The 23,122-nt window shown below is 40.2% G+C and overlaps 1 protein-coding gene across 1 annotated transcript; it reads left to right on the forward strand.

The window, feature by feature from the left end:
• The first annotated feature begins 8,510 nt into the window (after positions 1–8,510).
• Positions 8,511–22,437, forward strand: LOC127144139 (uncharacterized). Its single transcript, XM_051079701.1, has 5 exons — positions 8,511–8,627; positions 8,710–8,775; positions 8,847–9,032; positions 9,108–9,191; positions 22,279–22,437. Exons 1-5 carry the CDS (start codon positions 8,511–8,513, stop codon positions 22,435–22,437), a joined length of 612 nt encoding a protein of 203 aa, XP_050935658.1.
• Positions 22,438–23,122: the final 685 nt, after the last annotated feature.

The raw sequence follows: 23,122 nt of genomic DNA on the forward strand, positions 1-23,122 counted from the left end.
ATATTAAACATAGAAATAGTGAGTATAAACAAATACTCAGTAAGGGACCTAGTACTAGTCTCTTTAGGTGTATGTTAACTTCCCAATAGAATCTTGTAAAGAAGTACCCCTAAACTGGCACGTTCCAAAACACATGCAATCTTTGATCCCGTAGGAACAAATCTGGTCTTCGGTGAACCCAAAGGAACAACTAGAACAATCTGATTTTTAGTGTACCCGAAGGAAACACTAAGACAATCGGGATGCGAGTGATCCTGTCGAATCACTCGAATCATGTCTATGTCAATGTCAATGCCAGACTGGTGGTCCCGTCGAACTACGCAGTCCTAAAAAGGTGGTGATCCCGAAGGAAATCCATGTGGGTACGATTCTAATAGACAAAGTTAACAGAACACTCTATCCATAGAATGTAGCATAATATCAGTCATCAACATCAATAGTCATCAACATAATATTAGTCGTCATCATCAACATAAATATAACGACAATCATTATCAATAGCATCAAGTTATGCATTTTAGCTACCATCAATGCATAATCATAATTACATGCGGTCTCTTAAATTCAGTTCGAAGGTCTAGTAGAAGAATCTCTTACCTTGAGATTTTAGCCAAACAAAGTACTTCATAGCGAACAGTAAAAATTTTCCAATTAACTTGATCCTAATCATAAAAGAAAAACTCATTATCTTAATTAATGAAATTGGGTTGAAACCAATTCAACCTTGATTGGCAAAAATCCAAGATTTCAATCTTAAAAATTAACCAATTGAAGCTTTAAAGAAACCCCAAATAGATCCAAAATTAAATTAATAAAATATTAATTTAATTTCATTGGCTTACCAAGGTTACTTAGATGGAGGTTGAAAAATCCTCTTATCCTTTATGGAAAAAATTCATCACTTTAAATCCTGAAGCTTTCCAAAGATACCAATTACAACTAAAACTGGTGAGGCGGCAACAACAGAGAGTTATTTTAGAGAAGAAGATGAAGAACCTTTTTCTTTTTCCTTTACTTTCTAACTTAAGCATTCAAATGTTATTTATAGACCCAAATAATAACAATAATATTTATTATTATTATTTCCTTTTCATTTTAGGATATATATATATATATATATATATATAATACCAAAAATATACATATTGTTGGGTTTTATGTCCTAAAACTCATAGATAGTAAATATAATCAATTGACCGTCATTAATAAAGTATTTTATTATTATAATTTCAATAAATATTATTGATTATATTATTAGTTTTGTCTTAATAACCCAAATCCAATAAACTAACATCCTAAGCTGTTTGATGAGTCATGAACAGTATGTAGAGACATACGGGGATCAATGTTCGAGATCAGCTTAAAGGGTTTATAGTATAGGGTTAAGGTTGGGTACCTTATCCTGTTAACACTATAGATACGGCTCACATTGTATTTGATAAAAACACATTGATCCAATGCGTTCATGTATGCGACATGGAGTGAGGATATTCTATACAATGAGTTTGCATAAGACTGGACCACGAAATAGTAATCACTAGATGTAACTCGGTTAACTAGTTAGATTTCTATTTCATTAGGATGATCTAGGTGACTTAGTCTTAATCCTGAGTGTATTATGAACTTCTGTTTGCGATGGATTGTCCTTTGATTTGTATGGGTGAGAGTGGCCAAATTGCCGACTCAATATGCTTATCATTTTGGGGACAAGATCGAGTGGAGAGTTGGGAACATAATCACACAAGATGGAATTCACTCCTTCCCACCTTTAGGGTAAGTAGATAAGTGTTCTCTTAAATGGTGTCTCCGAGACTTGAACAAAGGGCCCTACCCTCTCTATGGCACGAGAGGGATTTCTGTTTAGTGGTTGGACCATAAACAAGTTGTTCATTAGAGGAGCACTTGTATTTAAGAACTAGAAGTAACCTAGGGGTAAAACGATAATTTGACCCAGCTGGTGTTACGAACACTTGTGAAAGATTAACTTACTAGTATTGGTCTATATTCGTGGACACAGAAATATATCTACAGTGAAAAGAGTTCAGCTGTCTCTTTAGTGGAGTGTACACACAGTTAACGAATATTGATTAATGTGGTTAATGAGTTTAGCTAATTAATCTCATATCGTTGTAGCTTTTGATCTGTAGGTCCATTAGGTCCCCTTCCTAGCTCATAAAGAGTAATATAATGTATATTGATACATTATAATTTAAAGTTTATATTTTAATTAGACTTTATTATATAAATTTAATTTTGGATATGATTCAAAATTAAATTACGAGAGAATAAAATATTTGAATGAGTTCAAATATTAGTTTAATGTGAATTAGATTCATATTAAAACTATAGGTTAAAATTTAATGTGTATGTGATACATATTAAAACTATAGGTTATGAGAGAAATTTATATTTGAATATGATTCAAATTTTGGATTAAATTAAAAATAAGATATTTAATTTAGAAATTAATTAATTGGAGAATTAATTAATAGTTTAGTTTAATTTTGTTTAATTAAATTTGATTTAATTAAATTAATTAAATTAAAACTATAGGTTAGGTGAGAGATATTCATTTAAATATGATTTAAATAAAATATTAATTAAATATGATTTAATTAATTAATTAATTAATTTAATATTTATTTATTAAATTAATAAGGAACGTGGGTGGTTTTCCCACGTTCCCATTTATTCTCTCTAACTTCCCTTTTCTTCCGACAGAAGAAGAGAGAATTTTTTGCGTAATGAAAATAAGAGGGGTGAATTCTGCGTTTTTTGAATTGCTCTCCCGTTCTCTCTGAACAATATTTTCTCTCTAAAAGAAAAATTCCCTTATTCCAATTTGGTTCCCACAAACCATCTCAATAGGAAGGTTTCCAAGGTGCCCAAATTGGTGATTAGTAGATTCAGAGTCGTCAACGAGCGTAAGTTCTCTTCTCTGTATTTTTTCTTCAAAGCATGCTTAACCATAAAAATAGTTTTGTAATTTTTGCCAATGTATTGGTAATTTTAAGGTTCCAATTAAAATTGGGTCTCTGTAATTATTCCGCTGTGAAAGGTTTTCATCGCTTCACATATATCTTTATTCTCATTATTTTTCCTTAATAAATGTCTTAAATACACAAAATCTTAGATATTTATAACCATTAATAATAATAATAATACTTCTTTATTATTATTATTTTTCTCTCACCAAAATCTACAATAAACATATATATTTATTTAAACCATTATTTTCCTTTTTAAATAAATATATATCTTTTTCGTCCAATCAAATCAACCATCTCTCTCCTCATGGATTATATTCTTTTTCAAACAAACATAATTATATTCCATCATATAATTAACTTCACTTTTCCAAATTATTAATTAAATATATATATATATATATATATATATATATATATATATATATATATATCCATATATATATATATACTCAATTAAATTCAATTCCACCAAAACCAACTTTTCCCTTCAAAATCTCAAATTAACTTAAATTCTCAATTAATTTAATCAATCAAATCTTTTCCAATAAATCATTTATAACTTCCAACATGAATTATCTTTCTCTAAAATAATTAATTATCTTCAACTATAATTAATTATTATTTATCTTTCTCCAAAATAATTAATTCTCTTCCACAATAATTAATTATTATTTATCTTTCTCCAAAATAATTATCCTTTTACAAATAATTATATTTTCCCAAAATATAATTATTTTACTTTTTCTCCCTTAATAAATATTCTTTCTCCAAAATACAATTATCTTTACTTTAAATAATTATGTAACGACCCAACTTTCCGGACTAAGCTGAGGTCACTACTAAATACCAAAACTCGACCATACAACATAAAATTTAAAACGGACCGGTTACGATTCATTAAAAACGTTAGAAACATTACAAAAAAAAAACAGTTTCGGGCCCTATTTTAAATCAATCATAAAAGTCTCAAATAAAAACTCAAGTCATCAGTTCAAAATCACAAACCAAATATTCTGACAAAAATACATAGCGGAAGCAATAAGAAAACCAGACGCGTCCATATGGCCTTCACGCGTCCTTCCTGCCTCTCGTCGGTCTGCCCCTCGCTGTGCCCTTACCTGAAAAGTTTAAAAAGAGAAAAAGGGTGAGTATAAACATACCCAGTAAGGGACCCACTACTGGGCCCGTTAGGGAACAACAGTTAACTTCCTATTCAGGGGTACCCTACTTAACAGTCTAGTGGTTCCGTAGAACGCACATATCAGTCTAGTGCTCCCGGAGGATGCACATATCAGTCTAGTGCTCCCGAAGGATGCACATATCAGTCTAGTGCTCCCGAAGGATGCACACATCAGTCTAGTGCTCCCGAAGGATGCACACATCAGTCTAGTGCTCCCGATGGATGCACATATCAGTCTAGTGCTCCCGAAGGATGCACACATCAGTCTAGTGCTCCCGAAGGATGCACACATCAGTCTAGTGCTCCCGAAGGATGCACATATCAGTCTAGTGCTCCCGATGGATGCACATATCAGTCTAGTGCTCCCGAAGGATGCACATATCAGTCTAGTGCTCCCGATGGATGCACATATCAGTCTAGTGCTCCCGAAGGATACACATATTAGTAAGGCACACTACCCCATAGATGAAGCTAACCGTTACCCCTCAGTCCATACTAAACCGTCTACAACAGTCATACCCCATCAACACTCATATTACAATCTCGCCATAGGCTTTGCCAGTCAGATAGTACAGATTTAAACAACTACATCCTCAGTTGCCGTACGCGTAACCGTAACTTCAAGGTCCATCGACATGCAATTCCAATCTACCACGTAACCCGTTAACATATCCACACTATACCGGACATCTAGCATCGGGGTCTACTAGCAAGAAACTCTTTATACCCGATAGCGCACAAGTTACAACTAGCGATCGAATTTCTCTTACATCAGACAAGAATATAATAACAATGCTTAAAAGTCGGCACACATATATTTATTCGGTACAATTACCAACGTGTAATCCCCTGTGGACTACTACGTTTCCAGCCTCGCTCCGAGGTCCAATAGTAGGAGAACCCTCACCTGAAACTTGGTTATGCCCCTCGATCGAGTCCACGCTCAACGGATCCACCTAAACGAAAACACGAAGGTTTTAATCGATAATACTAGTAGAACTCATTTTAAATGGTCCTAAGCAACATCCGTTGACTTACCCAAGGAGAAGAAAGCTATCTCCAACCAAGCCTGCCGCGAAACCCGAAAACTTGAACGTCAACTCCTTAATACCTTCAAGGGAGAAAAGGTGGGACCAAATCTTATTCCAATATTCAAATTCGAATCGGACGTAGCAACATTAGGAAGTTCATCATAATAATCCTCACCGAAGACTCACCGTGACCCGAAGTGGAGGGAGGAAAATATGGCTTAGGTGGCTCGGCTCGGCTTGGCTCACCTTCGGCTCGGCCTTGGCTCACGGCCGGGCTCACGGCTCGGCTCGGCTCAATTCGGCTTGCGGCTCGGCTTGCAGCTCGGCTCAAGTCAGCTTACGGCTCGGCTCGGCTCGGCTTGTGGCTCGCGGCTCGGCTCGATCTTCGGCTTGACTCGGCTCGCGGCTCGGCTCGTGGCTCGGCTCAAGTCAACTTACGGCTCGGCTCGGCTTGTGGTTCGCGGCTCGGCTGGATCTGCTGGTGGCTCGCGGCTCGGCTGGGTTTGCTTGTGGCTCGCGGCTCGACTGGAAATTGGTCTCGGGTCGGGTCAGCTTGGAACCGGGGCGACCACGAACATCGGCCTCCGGCGTTCGACGACGGAAAAGCTTCGCTTCAACGCGACGGAGAGCGACTGGGCGTCGACGGCAGGTGGGGCGCACGCCGGTGGCCGGCGTCGTGAGCCCGAGAGGAAAACAGAATAGAGGGGAGGCCGCGGCGGTCGAACGTCGAAGCTGGAAAGCTTCGACGACGTGGACAGAGACGGAGACGCGTCGGAGGAAGAGAGATGAAGGCGGCATCGCTGTCGGATGGAGAAGAGAATGAAGAAGAAGGCGATGACCGTCGGGAAAAATGAGGAAGAAAAACTCGGGGGGGGGGGGGGGGGGGTGCGGCGGCGCAAGGAGGATAAACGAAATTGGATTGAGGGGTGGGGGGGGGTTAGCCGCGCGGTTTAGGTTAAATTTAAAAAAAAATTATTATTATTATATATATATATATATAACCTTTTAATAATAATAATAAATAGAATATTATTATATATATATATATTAATTTTTAAATTTTAATTAATAATAATAATATATAAAATATTATTATATACATATATATATTAACTTTTAAAAATTAATTAATAATAATAATACTAATAATAATAATAATAAAAGAAAATATTAATATTAAATTATATATAAAAATAATAATAAATACTAATAATAATAATAATATAATTACTATTATATTATTATTATATAAATTTACAAATATTATTTCAGAATTTCAGAAATTAATCCAAAATTTAACATTCCCGAACAATTATATAAAACGTAAGAAAAGTTTACCTCGAAAATTCGGGGCGTTACAAATTATATTTCAACAAATATCTTTTCCTTTCACATAATAATTATATATATATTTCCACATATACATATAATTATCAAATCTCTAACAAACTTTTCACTCCACAATTTAATTAAATAACATCCATAATTATTTAATTAAATTCAACTTCAACAACACTAAAAATTCACAACTTTACTTAATTCTCTTAACTTACCATTTAATCAAAAGCTCAACAAACACCACCTGCCAAAACCTCTAATTAATTAAATATTAATCCAACAAATATTTAATTAATTTCAATTCCCATATAAATCAAATAATTCTCATTAAATGAACTCAAAATAACGCCCAATAATTAAATCTAATTAAACAAAATTAAGATAATTAACTCCAAAATTATCTTAATTTTTGGGGCATTACATATATAGTTTCGTACTTAGCTTCTTCAAAACGAAAAGACAAACACTCATGTCCTATCCTTTTCCCCAACCAACACTAACCGTCTAGGAAACACACAACCCCAAATAGTAGAAGAACAGACCTTAAAAGCACAAGCAGCCAATTCATTCTTTCTATTCATAGAATCAATTCCCACAACCTTTGAGGAGCCCAACAACTGAAAAACTTCAGCATTGGTAACTCATTTGGTTGAACAAAAAGTATTACTAATTTATTTATGAATGTAATTTAAGGCTGACAAGAAAAATGATAAAATAGAAAGTTTATTTTGGATAAATGACAAACTTTTGACAAAATAGCAAAACAAAAAAAATTAAAAATATTGGGGGAACAATGTCTTACATACCCCTATTTACGTGACAAATGTGATTCCTAAATACACTTATTTATTAATTCCCAAATACCTTATAATTAAATAAAACTTTGCACCCACAATTGAATATTCTACTTTCCCCTCCAAAACCAAAAAATAACCCATCAAATCACATTCAAAGCTCTACAAGTTATCATATCTTATTCAATTTGTGCAGGCCACCATTTCAAATTCCTATTATTTCGAATTTGGAAACAAAAGGTCTTCACAGCATTTCCTTCCGTTATTTCGCATTATTTCACATTTGGAAACAAAGACTTCATACCCATTATTTCGCATTTTGACAAACCCTATTCTTCACATTTCCTTCCATTTGAGTTTTTAGCGTTCGAACCTTCAAACTTTTGTTGTTGAACGTTCGTATCTTCAGCGTTCATCCCTTCACATTCCCTTCACATTCACCGTTCAAAATCTTCCCTTCGCATTCACCATTTCCTTTAAAGTGGCGAAAGCTTTGTTCCAGTTTCCTTCGATTCATCGTTTCCTTCAGTTCGTTCCCTTCATCTGCTTTAGAAATCCTCAAATTTTTTCTTCGGTTCACCGTTCCCTTCGTTCCGTATCTTTATATGTTGCAAAATCTTTGATGAGTTCTTCAAATTCTTTAATGTATTTTCTTCTTCGGATTTCTTCTTCGCATTACAGTTCTTCATTTAACTAGAATTCGTCTAGTTTTTTAGTAGTTTCCATTGTTGTGATGTCTGATGTTATTGTATTTTGAAAATAGACTACTATTTTTTTTCTTTTTAATTATATGTTATATTTATAGATACATTTGAACGGATATTTTTTTTGTTTATTTAATTATCTTTTTAGATTATATAAATAATATAGCAACTGATGTGCCTTTTATTTTAGGAAGAAGAAGCGGAATTTGTTGTGTACTAATAAATATATATTCTCTTTATAAATTGTAGAAAATCTAAAGATGAAAAAGGAGAAGGGAGAAGTCAGAACAAGAACAAGAACAAGTGACCGGTTAAGAGCCGTAGGGATTACCGGTACGAAAAAATGATTGCCAACGGGGATTCAAACTCTGTCAAGTTCTTCCAATGAGGTATTAATGTATGTTTTAAAGAATTACATAGAAATTGTAGATTTTTATAACTTTTTGTATGGCTAGTAGAGACCAGAAGATACAATGGTGGAGGGTTCGGGAAGTAAGCGAGATAGTCCAATAACTTCAAAAAAGAGGGGGAGGAATGAATCTCCAAAAGAAGATGCCACCGTATGGAAGAAACAAAGGATAAAAAGCTTGGTAAACTACAGATTTATTTTCTAATGAGTTATGGTCTGTGTTAGTTTCAAAAAGTACCTTATTGATGTTGTGGTCTGTGTAGGTTTCAAAAAGTTCAATTTACAGAAGGAAATGTGAAGAAAAGAAAGAAGAAGAGATTGAAAAAAAGGTATGTGTTTTACCATTTGTTGTACTTCAATTCTGTATTATATAAATTGATAATATAACGTTGAAAAACAGAAAAATACTGAAAGCGAAGAAGTGGAACAAGGAGAAGAAGAAGTTAAACAAGGAGAAGAAGATAACGATGAAAAAAGGGAAGGGGAGATAGTGGTAGATGAAGATTTCAGTTCATGGACGAGTGAACAAGATGAAAGACTAAGAGATAATAAAAAGAGAAAAAAGATTACGAAAAAGGGAAAGAAGGTAAGTATATAGTTCATTTTATAAAGTGTTGATTATTTTTTGTATTTCGCTATAAATTTTCTTTTTATAACATAGGTGAAGGTTGTTAAAAAGGAACAAAAGGCAAAAGAATATCAAAGAAGGAAGGGCAAAGCACCGATGAAACAAGAAAAGTCTGAGGTATGTGTTATATGATACTACCGTCTATGTGAAGTATGGTAATTACATTGCATTTGTGACTTTTGTTGTATGTGATGCATTCAATTACATTGTATTTGTGTATTGGGTCGGAAGTGTTAAGCATTGTGGAGTATGATATTTTGAATGTACCTCATGTTCTGAATTACACTGTATGTTTTCAATTCTGATGTATATGATGCATTTAATTACAGTGTATTCATGTATTGATTCGAGAGCCTTATGCATTTTGTATTTTGAAATGTATTTCATGTTTTGAATTACATTGTATGTTTTGACTTCTATTGAATATAATACATTAAATTTTAAGAATGTATTAAAATTCATTTATCATAATTACAGTGTATTTATGTATTGTGTCTTTAGTGTTATTCAATTGACCCTAATAGGTATATTTTGATTACTTTGAACTCAAAATTATTATTTGTGAATTATGGAACATGCTGAATGAGATACTGGTCTGTAGCGAACTCGGAGGAAACGCTAAGACAATAGGGCTATGAGGATCCCGTCGAATCACTCAAATCATATCTATATCCATGCCAGACTGGCGGTCCCCTCGGACTACGCAGTCCCAAATAGGTGGTGATCCCGAAGGACACCCGTGCAAGTACGACTCTAATAGGCTAAGCTAACAGGTACCCTAACCATAGCATACATATAACATAGCATCATCTCGTAATCATAACAGTCTAACCATCCAGTCACATCTCATCACAATATCCAAACATAAAGTCATAAGAAGCCACGTCATCACATTATACCATGCCATCATATCAAATCACATCATCAGTCACATCATGCCCTCATTGATTGACATATCGTTATACAGTCTAGTCCTCAATGTGCATAACTAGGAATGCATGCGGTCTTATGATTTTAATCGTAGAGCTAGTAGTAGAAATCTCTTACCTGGAGATTTGTTCAATCGAATTCTAACAGCAAGAAAATGCGCTTTCCAAGCAGCGAGGCCCTAAATGACTAATAGCGCCAATTTTTATAACTTGAACATTAAACGACTAAGGACTCAAGAATTTAGTTGGCATATGTAACGACCCAACTTTCCGGACTAAGCTGAGGTCACTACTCAGTACTAAGACTCGACCACACAACACAAAATTTATAACGGACCGGTTACGATTTCTTAAAACGTTAGAAATATTACAAAAACAGTTTCGGGCCCTATTTTAAATCACAGTCACAAAAGTTTCAAATAAAAACTCAGGTCATCAGTTCAAAATCACAAACCAAATATTCTAACAAAATAAATCAGCGGAAGTAATAAGAAAACAAGACGCGTCCATATGGCCTTCACGCATCCTTCCTGCCCCTCGTCGGTCTGCCCCTCGCTGTGCCCTTACCTGAAAAGTTTAAGAAGAGAAAAGGGTGAGTATAAACATATCCAGTAAGGGACCCACTACTGGGCCCGTTAGGGAACAACAGTTAACTTCCTATTCAGGGGTACCCTACATAACAGTCTAGTGGTTCCGTAGAACGCACATATCAGTCTCGTGATCCCGAAGGATACACCTATCAGTCTAGTGATCCCGAAGGATACACATATCAGTCTAGTGCTCCCAAAGGATGCACATATCAGTCTAGTGCTCCCGAAGGATGCACATATCAGTCTAGTGCTCCCGAAGGATGCACATATCAGTCTAGTGCTCCCGCAGGATGCGCATATCCGTAAGGTACACTACCCCATAGATGAAGCTAACCGTTACCCCTCAGTACATACTAAACCGTCTACCACAGTCATACCCCATCAACACTCATATTACAATTTCGCCATAGGCTTTGCCAGTCAGATAGTATAGGTTTAAACAACTACACCCTCAGTTGCTATACGCGTTTCCAATTCGCACACCATTATGGTAACCCCTAGACCCAATCAACTAATCAATCAAAATCGGACTCACTGTCCTTCCCCGTCTAAACTCCATGATTAATGTCCAGACCAATGACTACCACGTACCTAACCGTAACTTCAAGGTCCATCGACATACAATTCCAATCTACAACGTAGCCCATTAACATAACCACACTATACCGAACATCCAGCATCGGGGTCTACTAGCAAGTAACTCCTTACCCGATAGCACATAAATTACAACTAGCGGTCGCGTTACCTTTACATCAGACAAGAGTAAAATAACAATGCTTAAAAGTTAAACACACATATATTTATTCGGTACAGTTACTAACGTGTAATCCCCTGTGGACTACTACGTTTCCAGCCTCGCTCCGAGGTCTAGTAGTAGGAAAATCCTTACCTGATTCTCGGTTATGCCCTTCGATCGAGTCCACGCTCAACGGATCCACCTAAACGAAAACACGAAGGTTTTAATCGATGATACTAGTAGGAGTCATTTTAAATGGTCCTAAGCAACATCCGTCGACTTACCCAAGGAAAGGAAAGCTATCTCCAAACAAGCCTGCCGCGAAATCCGAGAACTTAAACGTCAACTCCTTAATCCTTCAAGGGATGGAAGATAGGACCAAAGCTTATTCCAATATTCAACTCGAATCGGATATAGCAACATTAAGGAAAATCATCAAAACAATCCATACCGAAAACTCACCGTGACCCGGAGTGGAGGAAGGAAGGCTTAGGTGGCTCGGTGAATAGGGAGCTCGGCTTGGCTTGGAGGCGTTCGGCTCGGCTCGGCTCGGCTCACCCTCGGCTCACAGCTCGGCTCGGCTCGGCTTGGCCTCGGCTCACAGCTCGACTTGTGGCTCGGCTCAACTCGGCTCGCGGTTCGGCTCAACTCGGCTCGTGGCTCGGCTCACGGCTCGGCTCGCGGCTTGGCTCAACTCGGCTCGTGGCTCGGCTCGCGGCTTGGCTTGCGGCTCGTAGCTTGAAACACGGGTCGGACTGGAAGCGGGTTCTCGGGTCGGGTCAGCTTGAAATCGGGCAACCACAACGACAAACCTTCGGGCGTTCGACGACGGAGATGCGTCGCGGCTGGGTGGAGTCCGACGACTGGCTCTGCTTCCACGCGGCGGAGGGCGATGGTTTGACGGCAGACACGGTCGGACGAAGGACGCACGGCGGCGTCCGAGTGTTTGAAACCGAGAGGAGACCCGAAATGGTAGGGAGCCGCGGCGGACGAAAATGATGAAGCCGAAGACGTTACGGACGCCGGAGACGGAAATGAGGACGGAACGCGACGGAGAAGATGGGGACGGAGGCGACGACGAGTGCAGAAGAGAGATGGTGGGAGGCGGCGCCGAAACGAATAGGAAGGAAAATAGGCTGCGGCGGCGCGAGGGAGAGAAAACGAAAACGGACGAGGGAGGGGTGTGTCGCGCGCGCCTTAGGGTTTTTTTTAAAAAAGATTATTATATATATATATATATATATACTAACATATAATAATTATAAATAATAATAATAATAATAATAATACTAATAATAATAATAAAAAAAGATAATATTAATATTAAATTATATATAAAGATTATAATAATTAACAATAATAATAATAATATAATTAATATTATATTATTATTATATAAATTTACAAATATTAATTTGAGAATTTAAGAAATTACTCCAAAATTTAAAATTTCCGAAAGGTTTACGCAAAACGATAGAAGTTTACCTCGAAAATTTGGGGCGTTACAGCATAACTTACTCGTGCTCGAGTTACAAGGAGGTGGTCCTTAACTGGAGAAGTCTTTCACTCTATAATTCAAATGGTTCAGGCTACCCTTTTTAAGAGAGATAAATCAGTTTAATCCAAATAATTTATTTAGGTTCCAAAAATATTAAGTCCTTGCTAGATGTGTCAAAACCCAATTAACTTACCAAAATAGGTGCAAAGGATCAGAGCAGGTTGACGGCTCAAGGACAGGCGAATTGGCTCGGCTTGAAGGCAAAAGTCGGCTCGGCTTGCGGCAGAAGCCGCTGCTCGACAAGGGTGCTCGAGGCTCACGCGGGCGTACGGCTCACGCTGGCGTGTGACTCGACAAGTGGTGCGGGCGCGGCGCGCGTGCGGTTTGCAGACGTGGGCGCAGCTGGCGTTCGGCTCACAGAGAGGGGCGCGGGTCAGCTTCCAAGTCGAGGCAAGACGCGGCGCAGCTGTTCAGGTCGGCTGCGGTCGCGGGTGGTGTTCGACTCGCTCGGTACGATCAACTAGATAGATGACGGACACGCGGCGACTAGCGAAACTTCACGCTGGCGGCGATTGGCTAGGGCACGACGGATGACAGAAGAAATCGGCTGACGGCTGGAGAGACGCGGCTCGGCTTGGAGACGCGGCTGACGGCTCGGTTACCGGCTCGGGTTTAATATGCGACGGACGCTCGACGGAATGCTTGGACGGACGGCTGCGCTCGAGACGATGGCGCGGCGACCAGCAGCGAGCGAGAATGGTGGCGGCGGCGCTTTATAGCTAGGGTTTTTTTTTCCTTCTTGGTGAAGATGATGGTGGTGCATTAATTGCACTTCCCAATGTCCAATTTAAATAAAATCAATCCTTTTATTTTATTGTATTTTGCTTTATTTTATTACTTTATTCTCTTTCCCCAAAATCTTCACACTCTCTCTTTTTAATTAAAACACCAAATCTCCCTTATCTTCCAACCAATAACTTTACCAAATTCATTTTCGAAATCAAAATAATTATATAACTCTAAACCTTAATTAATTCACAACCAAAAAAATATAACCAACCAAGTTTCCTCAAATAATTTCAAAATTCGGTAACTACACTAAGATAAAATTTTATATCCCAAATTTTGGGGTGTTACAACCTACCCTCCTTTGAAAAATTTTGTCCTCGAAAGACTTAATCCTCGAACAGCTCGGGGTACTGGGCTCTCATGTTCTCTTCTCTCTCCCACGTGGCTTCTTCAACTCCATGGTTTCGCCAAAGAACTTTAACCAGTGAAATTTCTCGACTGCGGAGCTTCTTTACTTCCCTTGCCAAGATCTCAACAAGTTACTCCTCGTAGCTCAAGTTCTCACTAATTTGCAATGGCTCGAAGTCCACTACATGCGTCAGATCTGCGACATACTTCCTCAGCATGGAGACATGGAATACATCATGCACTGCAGAAAGAGATGGGGGCAACGCCAAGCGATAAGCTACAGGGCCAATCCGCTCCAGTATCTTAAATGACCCTACAAAACACGGACTTAACTTCCCCTTCTTCTCGAACCTCAGAACACCCTTCATAGGTGCTACCTTCAGAAAAACCATGTCTCTCACATCGAACTCGAGATCCTTACGCCATACATCAGCATAACTCTTCTGTCTACTCTGTGCCGTTAACATACGAGCTCGGATCTTCTGTATGGCTGCGTTGGTGGTCTGAACTAACTCGAGGCCTAGCATTCTCTGCTGACCAACCTCGCCCCAGCAGACGGGAGATCTACAACACTTACCATACAGAGCTTCAAATGGTGTCATGCCGATAGTAGCCTGGTAGCTGTTATTATAGGCGAACTCCATCAAATGCAAATGGGAGTCCCAACTCCCTAAAAACTCTAGCACACAGGCTCGCAGCATGTCCTCCAAAATCTGGTTCAACCTCTCTGTTTGACCATCGGTCTGAGGATGAAAAGTTGTGCTGAAGTCTAACCTCGTGCCCAATGCAAGTTGAAGTCCTTTCCAGAACTTCAATGTGAAACGAGCATCTCTGTTCGAAACGATGGATACAAGTACTCCATGAAGTCTCACTATCTCCGTCATATATAACTGTCCCCACTTACTGGCAGTGTAAGTGGATTTCCCTGGAACAAAGTGGGCTGACTTCGTGAGTCTGTCGACAACAACCCAGATCACTGTATAGCCCTTTAGGGTCTTGGACAGTTCTGTAATGAAGTCTATCGACACACTCTCCCATTTCCATTCTGCCTTACTCAAGGGTTGCAACAACCCGGCTGGCTGCTGTCTAGGTGCCTTCACCTGCTGGCATACCAAACATCTACTGACAAAATCTGCCACCTCTCTCTTCATGTTCCTCCACCAATAGACACTCCTCAAGTCCTGGTACATCTTCGTACTTCCAGGATGCGTAGTAAATGGAGAACTGTGAGCCTCAGTCAAAAGCTCTGTCTTGACTGCACTATCTTCTGGCACACACAAGCGTCCCTCAAACGTAAGGCCATCGTCAGAGGATATGGAGAAATCCTCACCTTGCCCTGTCTCTACCCAACGACGCTTCTCGACCAAATAAGGATCATTTAGCTGAGCAACAATAATCCTCTGTCTTAAGGTCGGTTGTACTGACAACTGAGCCAACTGTGAGGTAACCTCTTTTACTGAGATTGCAATCTTGGCTCTCTCAAAATCTCTGAGTAAGAGAGCTTGCTTGGTGATAACTGCTGCTGAATGTTCAACCTTTCTACTCAGCGCGTCAGTTACTACATTTGCCTTACCTGGGTGGTACAGAATCTCGCAGTCATAGTCTTTCACTAACTCGAGCCACCTTCTTTGCCTCATGTTCAGTTCCTTCTGGGTGAAGAAGTACTTCAGGCTCTTATGGTCAATGAAAATCGGTATCTTCTCACCGTGCAGGTAGTGCCTCCATATCTTTAGTGCAAAAACCACTGCTGCCAACTCTAGGTCATGGGTAGGATAGTTCTGCTCATGACTCTTCAGCTGACGGGAGGCATAAGCAACTACCTTACCTTGTTGCATCAGAACACAACTTAATCCTTTCTTTGAGGCATCACTGTAGATCACGAAACTTCCAGACCCATCGGGCACTATCAGGACTGGTGCAGACATCAGCTTCTACTTAAGCTCTTGAAAGCTACTCTCGCAAGCTGGCCTCCAAACAAAAGGAGTCCCCTTCCTGGTCAACTGAGTCAAAGGACTGGCTATACGTGAAAAGTCTTCCAAGAACCTCCTGTAGTAACCTGCCAAACCCAGGAAACTACGAATCTTACTAACCGTAGACGGTCGAGGCCAATTGGTAACCGCTTCGATCTTTGCTGGGTCCACTGAAACTCCCTCACTGGAAACCACGTGGCCGAGGAAAGTCACCTTCTTCAGACAGAACTCACACTTGGGGAACTTGACATACAGCTTATTGGCTCGAAGAGTCTCCAAAACTTGGTGCAAATGCTCCTCATGCTCGGCCTCAGTTCTGGAGTAAATCAAAATATCGTCAATGAAAACTATGACGAACGAGTCTAAGAAATCCTTAAACACTCTGTTCATCAAGTCCATGAATACCGTAGGGGCATTAGTCAAACCAAAGGACATCATGATGAACTCGTAGTGCCCGTATCTGGAACGAAAAGCCGTCTTAGGAATATCACTATCCATGATCCTCAACTGATGATAGCCTTATTGCAGGTCGATCTTAGAAAAGACAGTGGCTCCCTGCAACTGATCGAACAAGTTATCAATCTTGGGCAAGGGCTAGCGGTTCTTAACTGTCACCTTGTTCAGCTCTCTGTAGTCAATGCAAAGGCGCATCGACCCATCCTTCTTCTTCACAAACAACACTGGGGTTCCCCAAGGTGACACACTGGGTCGGATGAAACCCTTGTCCAGCAACTCTTGCAGCTGTACCTTCAGCTCCTTCAGCTCGGCTGGAGCCATTTTGTAAGGGGCCCTCGAGATAGAAGTAGTGTCCGGCTCTAACTCAATGGCGAAGTCTATCTCTTTGGGAGGCAGCTCGTCGGGGAAAACATCGGGGTACTCCCTTACCACTGGTTCGGAGGACAGGGAAACTTCTGATTCTCTGGTATCTACTACGCTTGCCAAGATGCCCAGAGTACCCTGGCTGAGTAGTTTACTAGCCTTCATGGCTGAGATGACCTTGGGTATACATACAATTCCTGCCCCCCTAAATTTGAAACCAGGTCCAGATGGAGGGTTAAAAATGACTTTCTTACCAAAACAGTCTATACATGCATGGTTAGCCGACAGCCAATCCATGCCTAAAATCACATCAAAATCACGCATGTCCAACACTAGCAGGGTCACATCTAACACATGGTTCGCTATCTCTACCTGACATGCCTTTATCTTTTCTTTAGACAACAGGACCTCCCTAAATGGAGTAGAAACAAATAAAACACTACCCAATGGTTCTACCTCTAAACCCACATGCTGAACGAACACAGAGGATATGAACGAATGGGATGACCCAGAGTCAAACAGCACAAAAGCATATGGCCCCAAGATTGGGAGCGTACCTGTCACCACTGTACCAGCTCGCTCGGCCTCCTGACGGGTAGTGGCGAAAACTCTTCCCTGCTGGGAAGTGGGAGGCTAGTGCAGGGTGGTCTCCATGGGTTTTCGAGGACAAGCGTCAGTGGTGTGCCTGGTTGTCTGCACCTGAAGCAAACTCCGCTTCCGACCAAGAAACGACCTCCATGGACTCTCCCATAAGTAGGACAGACGGGTAGCTCTCTCAGAGTTCTCCCGGCTGCTGCAAGCTTCCGTTGGTGCCTCTGGAAGACACCTCCTGACCTAAGATTTTGCTGCGGTACCACGTCAGACTGCGACTCAACCTTCCTCTTCTGACCAAGGGCTGACCCTCTGCCCGCAGCCTTGGACGGATCCGCTCTCTCGTGCAGACTCAAGTCCAGTGCTATGCGTAGTGCATCAGCGTGAGTGGTTGGTCAGAGGGCTCGAACGATGCCCTAGAGGTCTAGTCTAAGACATCTAAAGAACTTCTCGGTCCTGGCAGCCTCATCCCTTACCACATAAGGAGCAAAACGAGACAACATGTCGAACTCGGCGTCGTACTACTCCTCGGTCATGTCGCCTTGCTCCAAGTTTAGGAACTCTTGCTGCTTAGCATGCTTCACGTTGGCAGAGAAGAACTTAGCATAGAAGTTCTCCTTGAATTGCTCCCAGGTTATCTTGCTGACGTCGCCCCCCAGCATCCTCTCAGCAGTCTCCCACCAGGCGGTGCCTCTATCCTCCAGAAAGAAAACTGCACACTGCACCTTATACTCGTGTGGGCACTTCATGTACCGAAAAATAGTCTCTATGGACGTCAACCACATTTGGGCCTTGGTATGGTTGTCCATGGACACGTCAAAAGTTTTAGGATTATACTTCTTAAAGTCTCTCAGGTGTTTGGCCTCAGCCCACAGTTGAACTGCCGCAGGCTGAGCTTCTACATGGGCTGGAGGAGTGATGGTCTGGGCCTGAACAGGGGCGGCCTGGTTCTATTGGGCAGTGAGGAAAGGCGCTAAAGCAGCCTGTAGCATATCCTGATCTCGCTGCTCCATCGCGGCGAGATCCGCCTACGTGACAGGTGCATCACGGTTGGCTGCCTACCCAGCAGGTTGCTCCGCCTGCTGGCCACGTTCGGCTCCTCTACCTCCCCTACCACCTCCTCGACGTGCACCTCTACATGGCGGCATTTTCCCTAAATTTCACCAGTAGAAACTTTTCACCACAAAAACATAACATTCATATTCTCATTTCATTCAGGCAAGATTGTAACTATAACATTTAGCAATGCCTTAAGACATACCTGGCGAGTGGCGAAGGACCGTATAGCCATAGGGGTAAAATAAAACGAAACCAAAACAAAGACTTACATCGTAAGTCAGTCTACAAAACCTAAAACACTAGGCTCTGTACCAACTATAACGACCCAACTCCTTATACCGAGTCGAAGCCATTACTAAACACAAATAAGGTTATAAAGTTTGGCTAAAACGAACAAAATCTCAAAATTTTATTTATTTAAAAAAACAAATCAAAGGTAATGTGCAAAACGTAACAAATATTAAAATCCTACTCGGGCCCTATCAACTTTTGAAGAAACGAAATAATAAAGAAAGAATAATAAAAATTCAAATACTGAAAGTTTAAACTGTGGTGTAAAGCGGAAGCAGAGATCCCTATGGCTCGCCACGGTCACTTATGGTCGCCCGCCAGCTTGCCCTTGCCCTTACCCTGCCTCTACCTGAAAAATGTGACATGGAAAGAGTGAGTATAAAATACTCAGTAAGGGACCCATTACTAGTCCTATTAGAGTCCTGAAAATAGTACCCAATAACTGGCACGTTCCCGAACACGTACAACATGCGCTCCCGTAGGAACAAAATCTGGTCTTCAGTGTCCCGAGGGAGCATCTAGAACATACTGGTCTATAGCGAACCCAAAGGAAATGCTAAGACAATCGAGCTGCGAGGATCCCGTCGAATCACTCGAATCATATCTATATCCATGCCAGACTGGCGGTCCCGTCGGACTACGCAGTCCCAAATAGGTGGTGATCCCGAAGGACACCCATGCAGGTACGACTCTAATAGGCTAAGCTAACAGGAACCCTAACCATAGCATACATATAACATAGCATCATCTCGTAATCATAACAGTCTAATCATCCAATCACATCTCATCACAATATCCAAACATAAAGTCATAAGAAGCCACGTCATCACATTATACCATGTCATCATATCAATCAGTCACATCATGCCCTCATTGATTGACATATCATTATACAGTCTAGTCCTCAACGTGCATAACTAGAAATGCATGCGGTCTCATGATTTTAGTGGTAGAGCTAGTAATAGAAATCTCTTACCTGGAGATTTGCTCAATCGAATTCTAACAACAAGAAAATGCGCTTTCCAAGCAGCGAGGCCCTAAATGATTAGTAGCGCCAATTTTCATAACTTGAACATTAAACGACTAAGGACTCAAGAATTTAGTTGGCATAACTACTCGTGGTCGGGTTACAAGGAGGTGGTCCTTAATTGGAGAAGTCTTTCACTCTACAATTCAAATGGTCCAGGCTACCCTTTTTAAGAGAGATAAAGCAGTTTAATCCAAATAATTTATTTAGGTTCCACAAATCTTAAGTCCTTGCTGGGTGTGTCAAAATCCAATTAACTTACCAAAATAGGTGCAAAGGACCAGAGCAGGTTGACGGCTCAAGGATAGGCAAATCGGCTCGGCTAGAAAAGCAGGAATCGGCTCGGCTTGAAGGCAAGAGTCTGCTCGGTTTACAGCAGAAGGCGCTGTCCGACAGGGGCGCTCAAGGCTCACGCAGGCGTGCAACTCACGCTGGCGTGTGGCTTGGCTAGTGGTGCGGGCGCAGCGCGCGTGCGGGTTGCAAACGCGGGCACGGCTGGCGTTTGGCTCACAAAGAGAGGCGCGGGTCAGATTTCGGGTCGAGGTGAGGTGCGGTGCGACTATTCGGGTCGACTTCGGTCGCGGGTGGCATTCGACTCGCTCGGGACGATCGGCTGGATAGACGACAGAGACGCGGCGACTGGTTTAACTTCACAGTGGCGGCGTTTGGCTAGGGCGTGATGGATGACGGAAAAAATCGGTAGACGGCTGGGGTGACGCGGGTCGGCTTAGAGACGCGGCTGCGACGAAGAAATTGAGCTGGCGATCGGCTCGGTTACCAGCTCGGGTTTGATCTGCGACGGATGCTCGACGGAATGCTTGGGTGGACGGCTGCGCTCGAGACGACGGCGCGACGACCGGCGACGAGGGAGAAGGGTGGCGGCGGCGCTTTAGAGCTAGGGTTTTTCTTTTTTTCCTTCTTGGTGAAGATGATGGTGGTGCATTAATTGCACTTCCCAATGCCCTATTTAAATAAAATAAATCCTCTTATTTTATTGTATTTTACTTTATTTTATTAATTTATTCTCTTTCCCCAAAATCTTCACACTCTCTCTTTTTAATTAAAACACCAAATCTCCCTTATCTTCCAACCAATAACTTTACCAAATTCATTTTCGAAATCAAAATAATTATATAACTCTAAACCTTAATTAATTCACAACCAAAAAAATATAACCAACCAAGTTTCCTCAAATAATTTCAAAATTCAGTAACTACACTAAGATAAAATTTTAAATCCCAAATTTTTGTGTGTTACAAAACCAGTCCTCCCAACTGTTATTGCACCTTATGCAGAGAATGTGCAAACCCAAATCAACTAGCCAACTTTATTTTCTAATAGGAGGGAGAGTACTTAAGTTCAGGTTGAAAGAGTTTGCCTTTATAACCGATCTAAACTGCCATGGGATTCTCAAGATTAACAAAGAGGATATAAAGGGGGTGAGCGACTAAAATGAGTGTATTTTGAACACCTGAAAACTGTGATGAGGTGGTACTTGAACCTTATGTTCAACATAAGCACTGCTGGAAAAGATGAAGACTGAATAAAAATGGCAAAATTGTACTTCCTTGATAGCTTTTTGATCCCTAGGCAAGAAAGTTTAAGTATAGAGTGGGATCACATCCTTATGGTAGATGGCGATGAACTCTTTGACGGGTATCCATGAGGTAGAGTTGCTTTTAACCTTCTAGTAGAGTTCAAGAATTGGGTTGTGTGTAGTAAAGGGCAAACGGGGATTTTGATGGAAGACTTTATTTTTCCCATTCTTGCTTGGGCTTACAAGGTAATCTCAACATTGAGTACCCCGTCCAACTACTTTGCAATGAGAATTTCAAATGAAGTCCCAGGAATTATTAATTGGACAACCGACATACAACCAAAATGGAAGGATTTGAAACAGAAGGCCTTTAATTCACCAACGGTATGTAAATCTGCTTATAACAATTTTAACATTTGTAACAGTTTTAACACTTATAAAGTATTTTGATTCTTTTTTAAACAACTTGAAGTGTCTCCTATGCTCGCCACACCCAATGAAGTAGGCAGGCCATACTTTGCACTATTCCTCGAGGCAGAAAAAAATATACTCAAAGAAGTGAATGATGAGCTTCGAAAGAGCCAACATTCTGACTGTGTTGCTCATGTTTCACTAAATAGAGGCATGCCCTCTACACGTCAGATTGATGGGCTAACAAGAATCGTATAAAAGATTAAGAAGACCTAAGAGAGGATGGAGAAGAGTATATAGGGTATTCTTGATTTTATTAAATCCGTAGAACTGAAAATGAATACAAGGTTTGATGAATTAGGAAAAAAGTTGAATGGAATAATAGGAGAAATAAGGAGCCAGCGACCTAGTTCTTCAGGTACCCAAGACACCAATGAATATATGGTAAACATGTTATGTAAAATGAAATTTTAATTTTTGATAGATTGTACTTCAATATTATGTGTGCAGGTAACAAATTGTTAAGAATACATTGTATTTGGTATGCAGGGAGCAAGAGCCTTTGAAGAACACCTTGACAAGGTAGAAGAGGACCGAGAAGAAGATGACGATGAAGATCTAAACTTGGATTCAAGTAGTCCAAAAGTGCTTGGTAAAAAGGATGACGATGAAGACAAAGACGGAAAGGAAAGCATGGTTGGAAGTTGAACTCAAATTTCTAGAAGGCAAGTTGGTAGGCAAACTAGATTGAACAAATCAGGAACACCACCAATCACCGAAGGACAAGATGGAGATCGCTCACCATATAAAGTAAAGAAAAAAAATCAGATATAGTACAACCTATTGAAATTGTTTATAATACATCTTATAAACTAACATATGTACGTAATTGTAATAAAACATAGAGGAAACCGATGAAGAAATAAACAGGCTCATACGGTCAATCAACGAAAAGGTTATATACAATGAAATGAAGAAAAAAGAAGAAGATAAAAGGAAAACGGTATAGTACTGGATGATGGATGATTGGTAATATGAATGTGGAGTCCACGATTTCGATAATGGTACAGTTAAACTTTTGTTTGCCAACAACTTATAAATTAAAGGAAAGATGTCAAGTGAGGATAAACTTTCAAATATTGACAAAAATAATCCAACAACGAGGGTTATACTAAAACGCGTAAGCATATCCCATACGTCATATGTAAGTTATAAATTGTTATCATATTAATGGACTTCCTTTTTTCCTTTTCTTTTTTTTTTTTTTAGTTGAACACGAGAAAGGTAGAATTGGTAAAGATGACAGAAGATAGGGAACAATGAATAAAGAGATCAAATAATAAACCGTATAGAGAGGTTAAACCAATGTCAACAGGAATATGGATAGATGATG

This window comes from Cucumis melo, chromosome 12 (genome assembly GCF_025177605.1).
Source record: "Cucumis melo cultivar AY chromosome 12, USDA_Cmelo_AY_1.0, whole genome shotgun sequence".
NCBI classification, from domain to species: Eukaryota; Viridiplantae; Streptophyta; class Magnoliopsida; order Cucurbitales; family Cucurbitaceae; genus Cucumis; species Cucumis melo.

What these genes read in the sequence shown, in the direction of transcription:
- LOC127144139 (XM_051079701.1), top strand. Translation starts at nt 8,511, where the DNA reads ATGGTGGAGGGTTCGGGAAGTAAGCGAGATAGTCCAATAACTTCAAAA. An exon ending in AACAAAGGATAAAAAGCTTG is followed by an intron (nt 8,628 to 8,709) that starts GTAAACTACAGA and finishes TGGTCTGTGTAG; the next exon opens with GTTTCAAAAAGTTCAATTTA. An exon ending in AAGAAGAGATTGAAAAAAAG is followed by an intron (nt 8,776 to 8,846) that starts GTATGTGTTTTA and finishes GTTGAAAAACAG; the next exon opens with AAAAATACTGAAAGCGAAGA.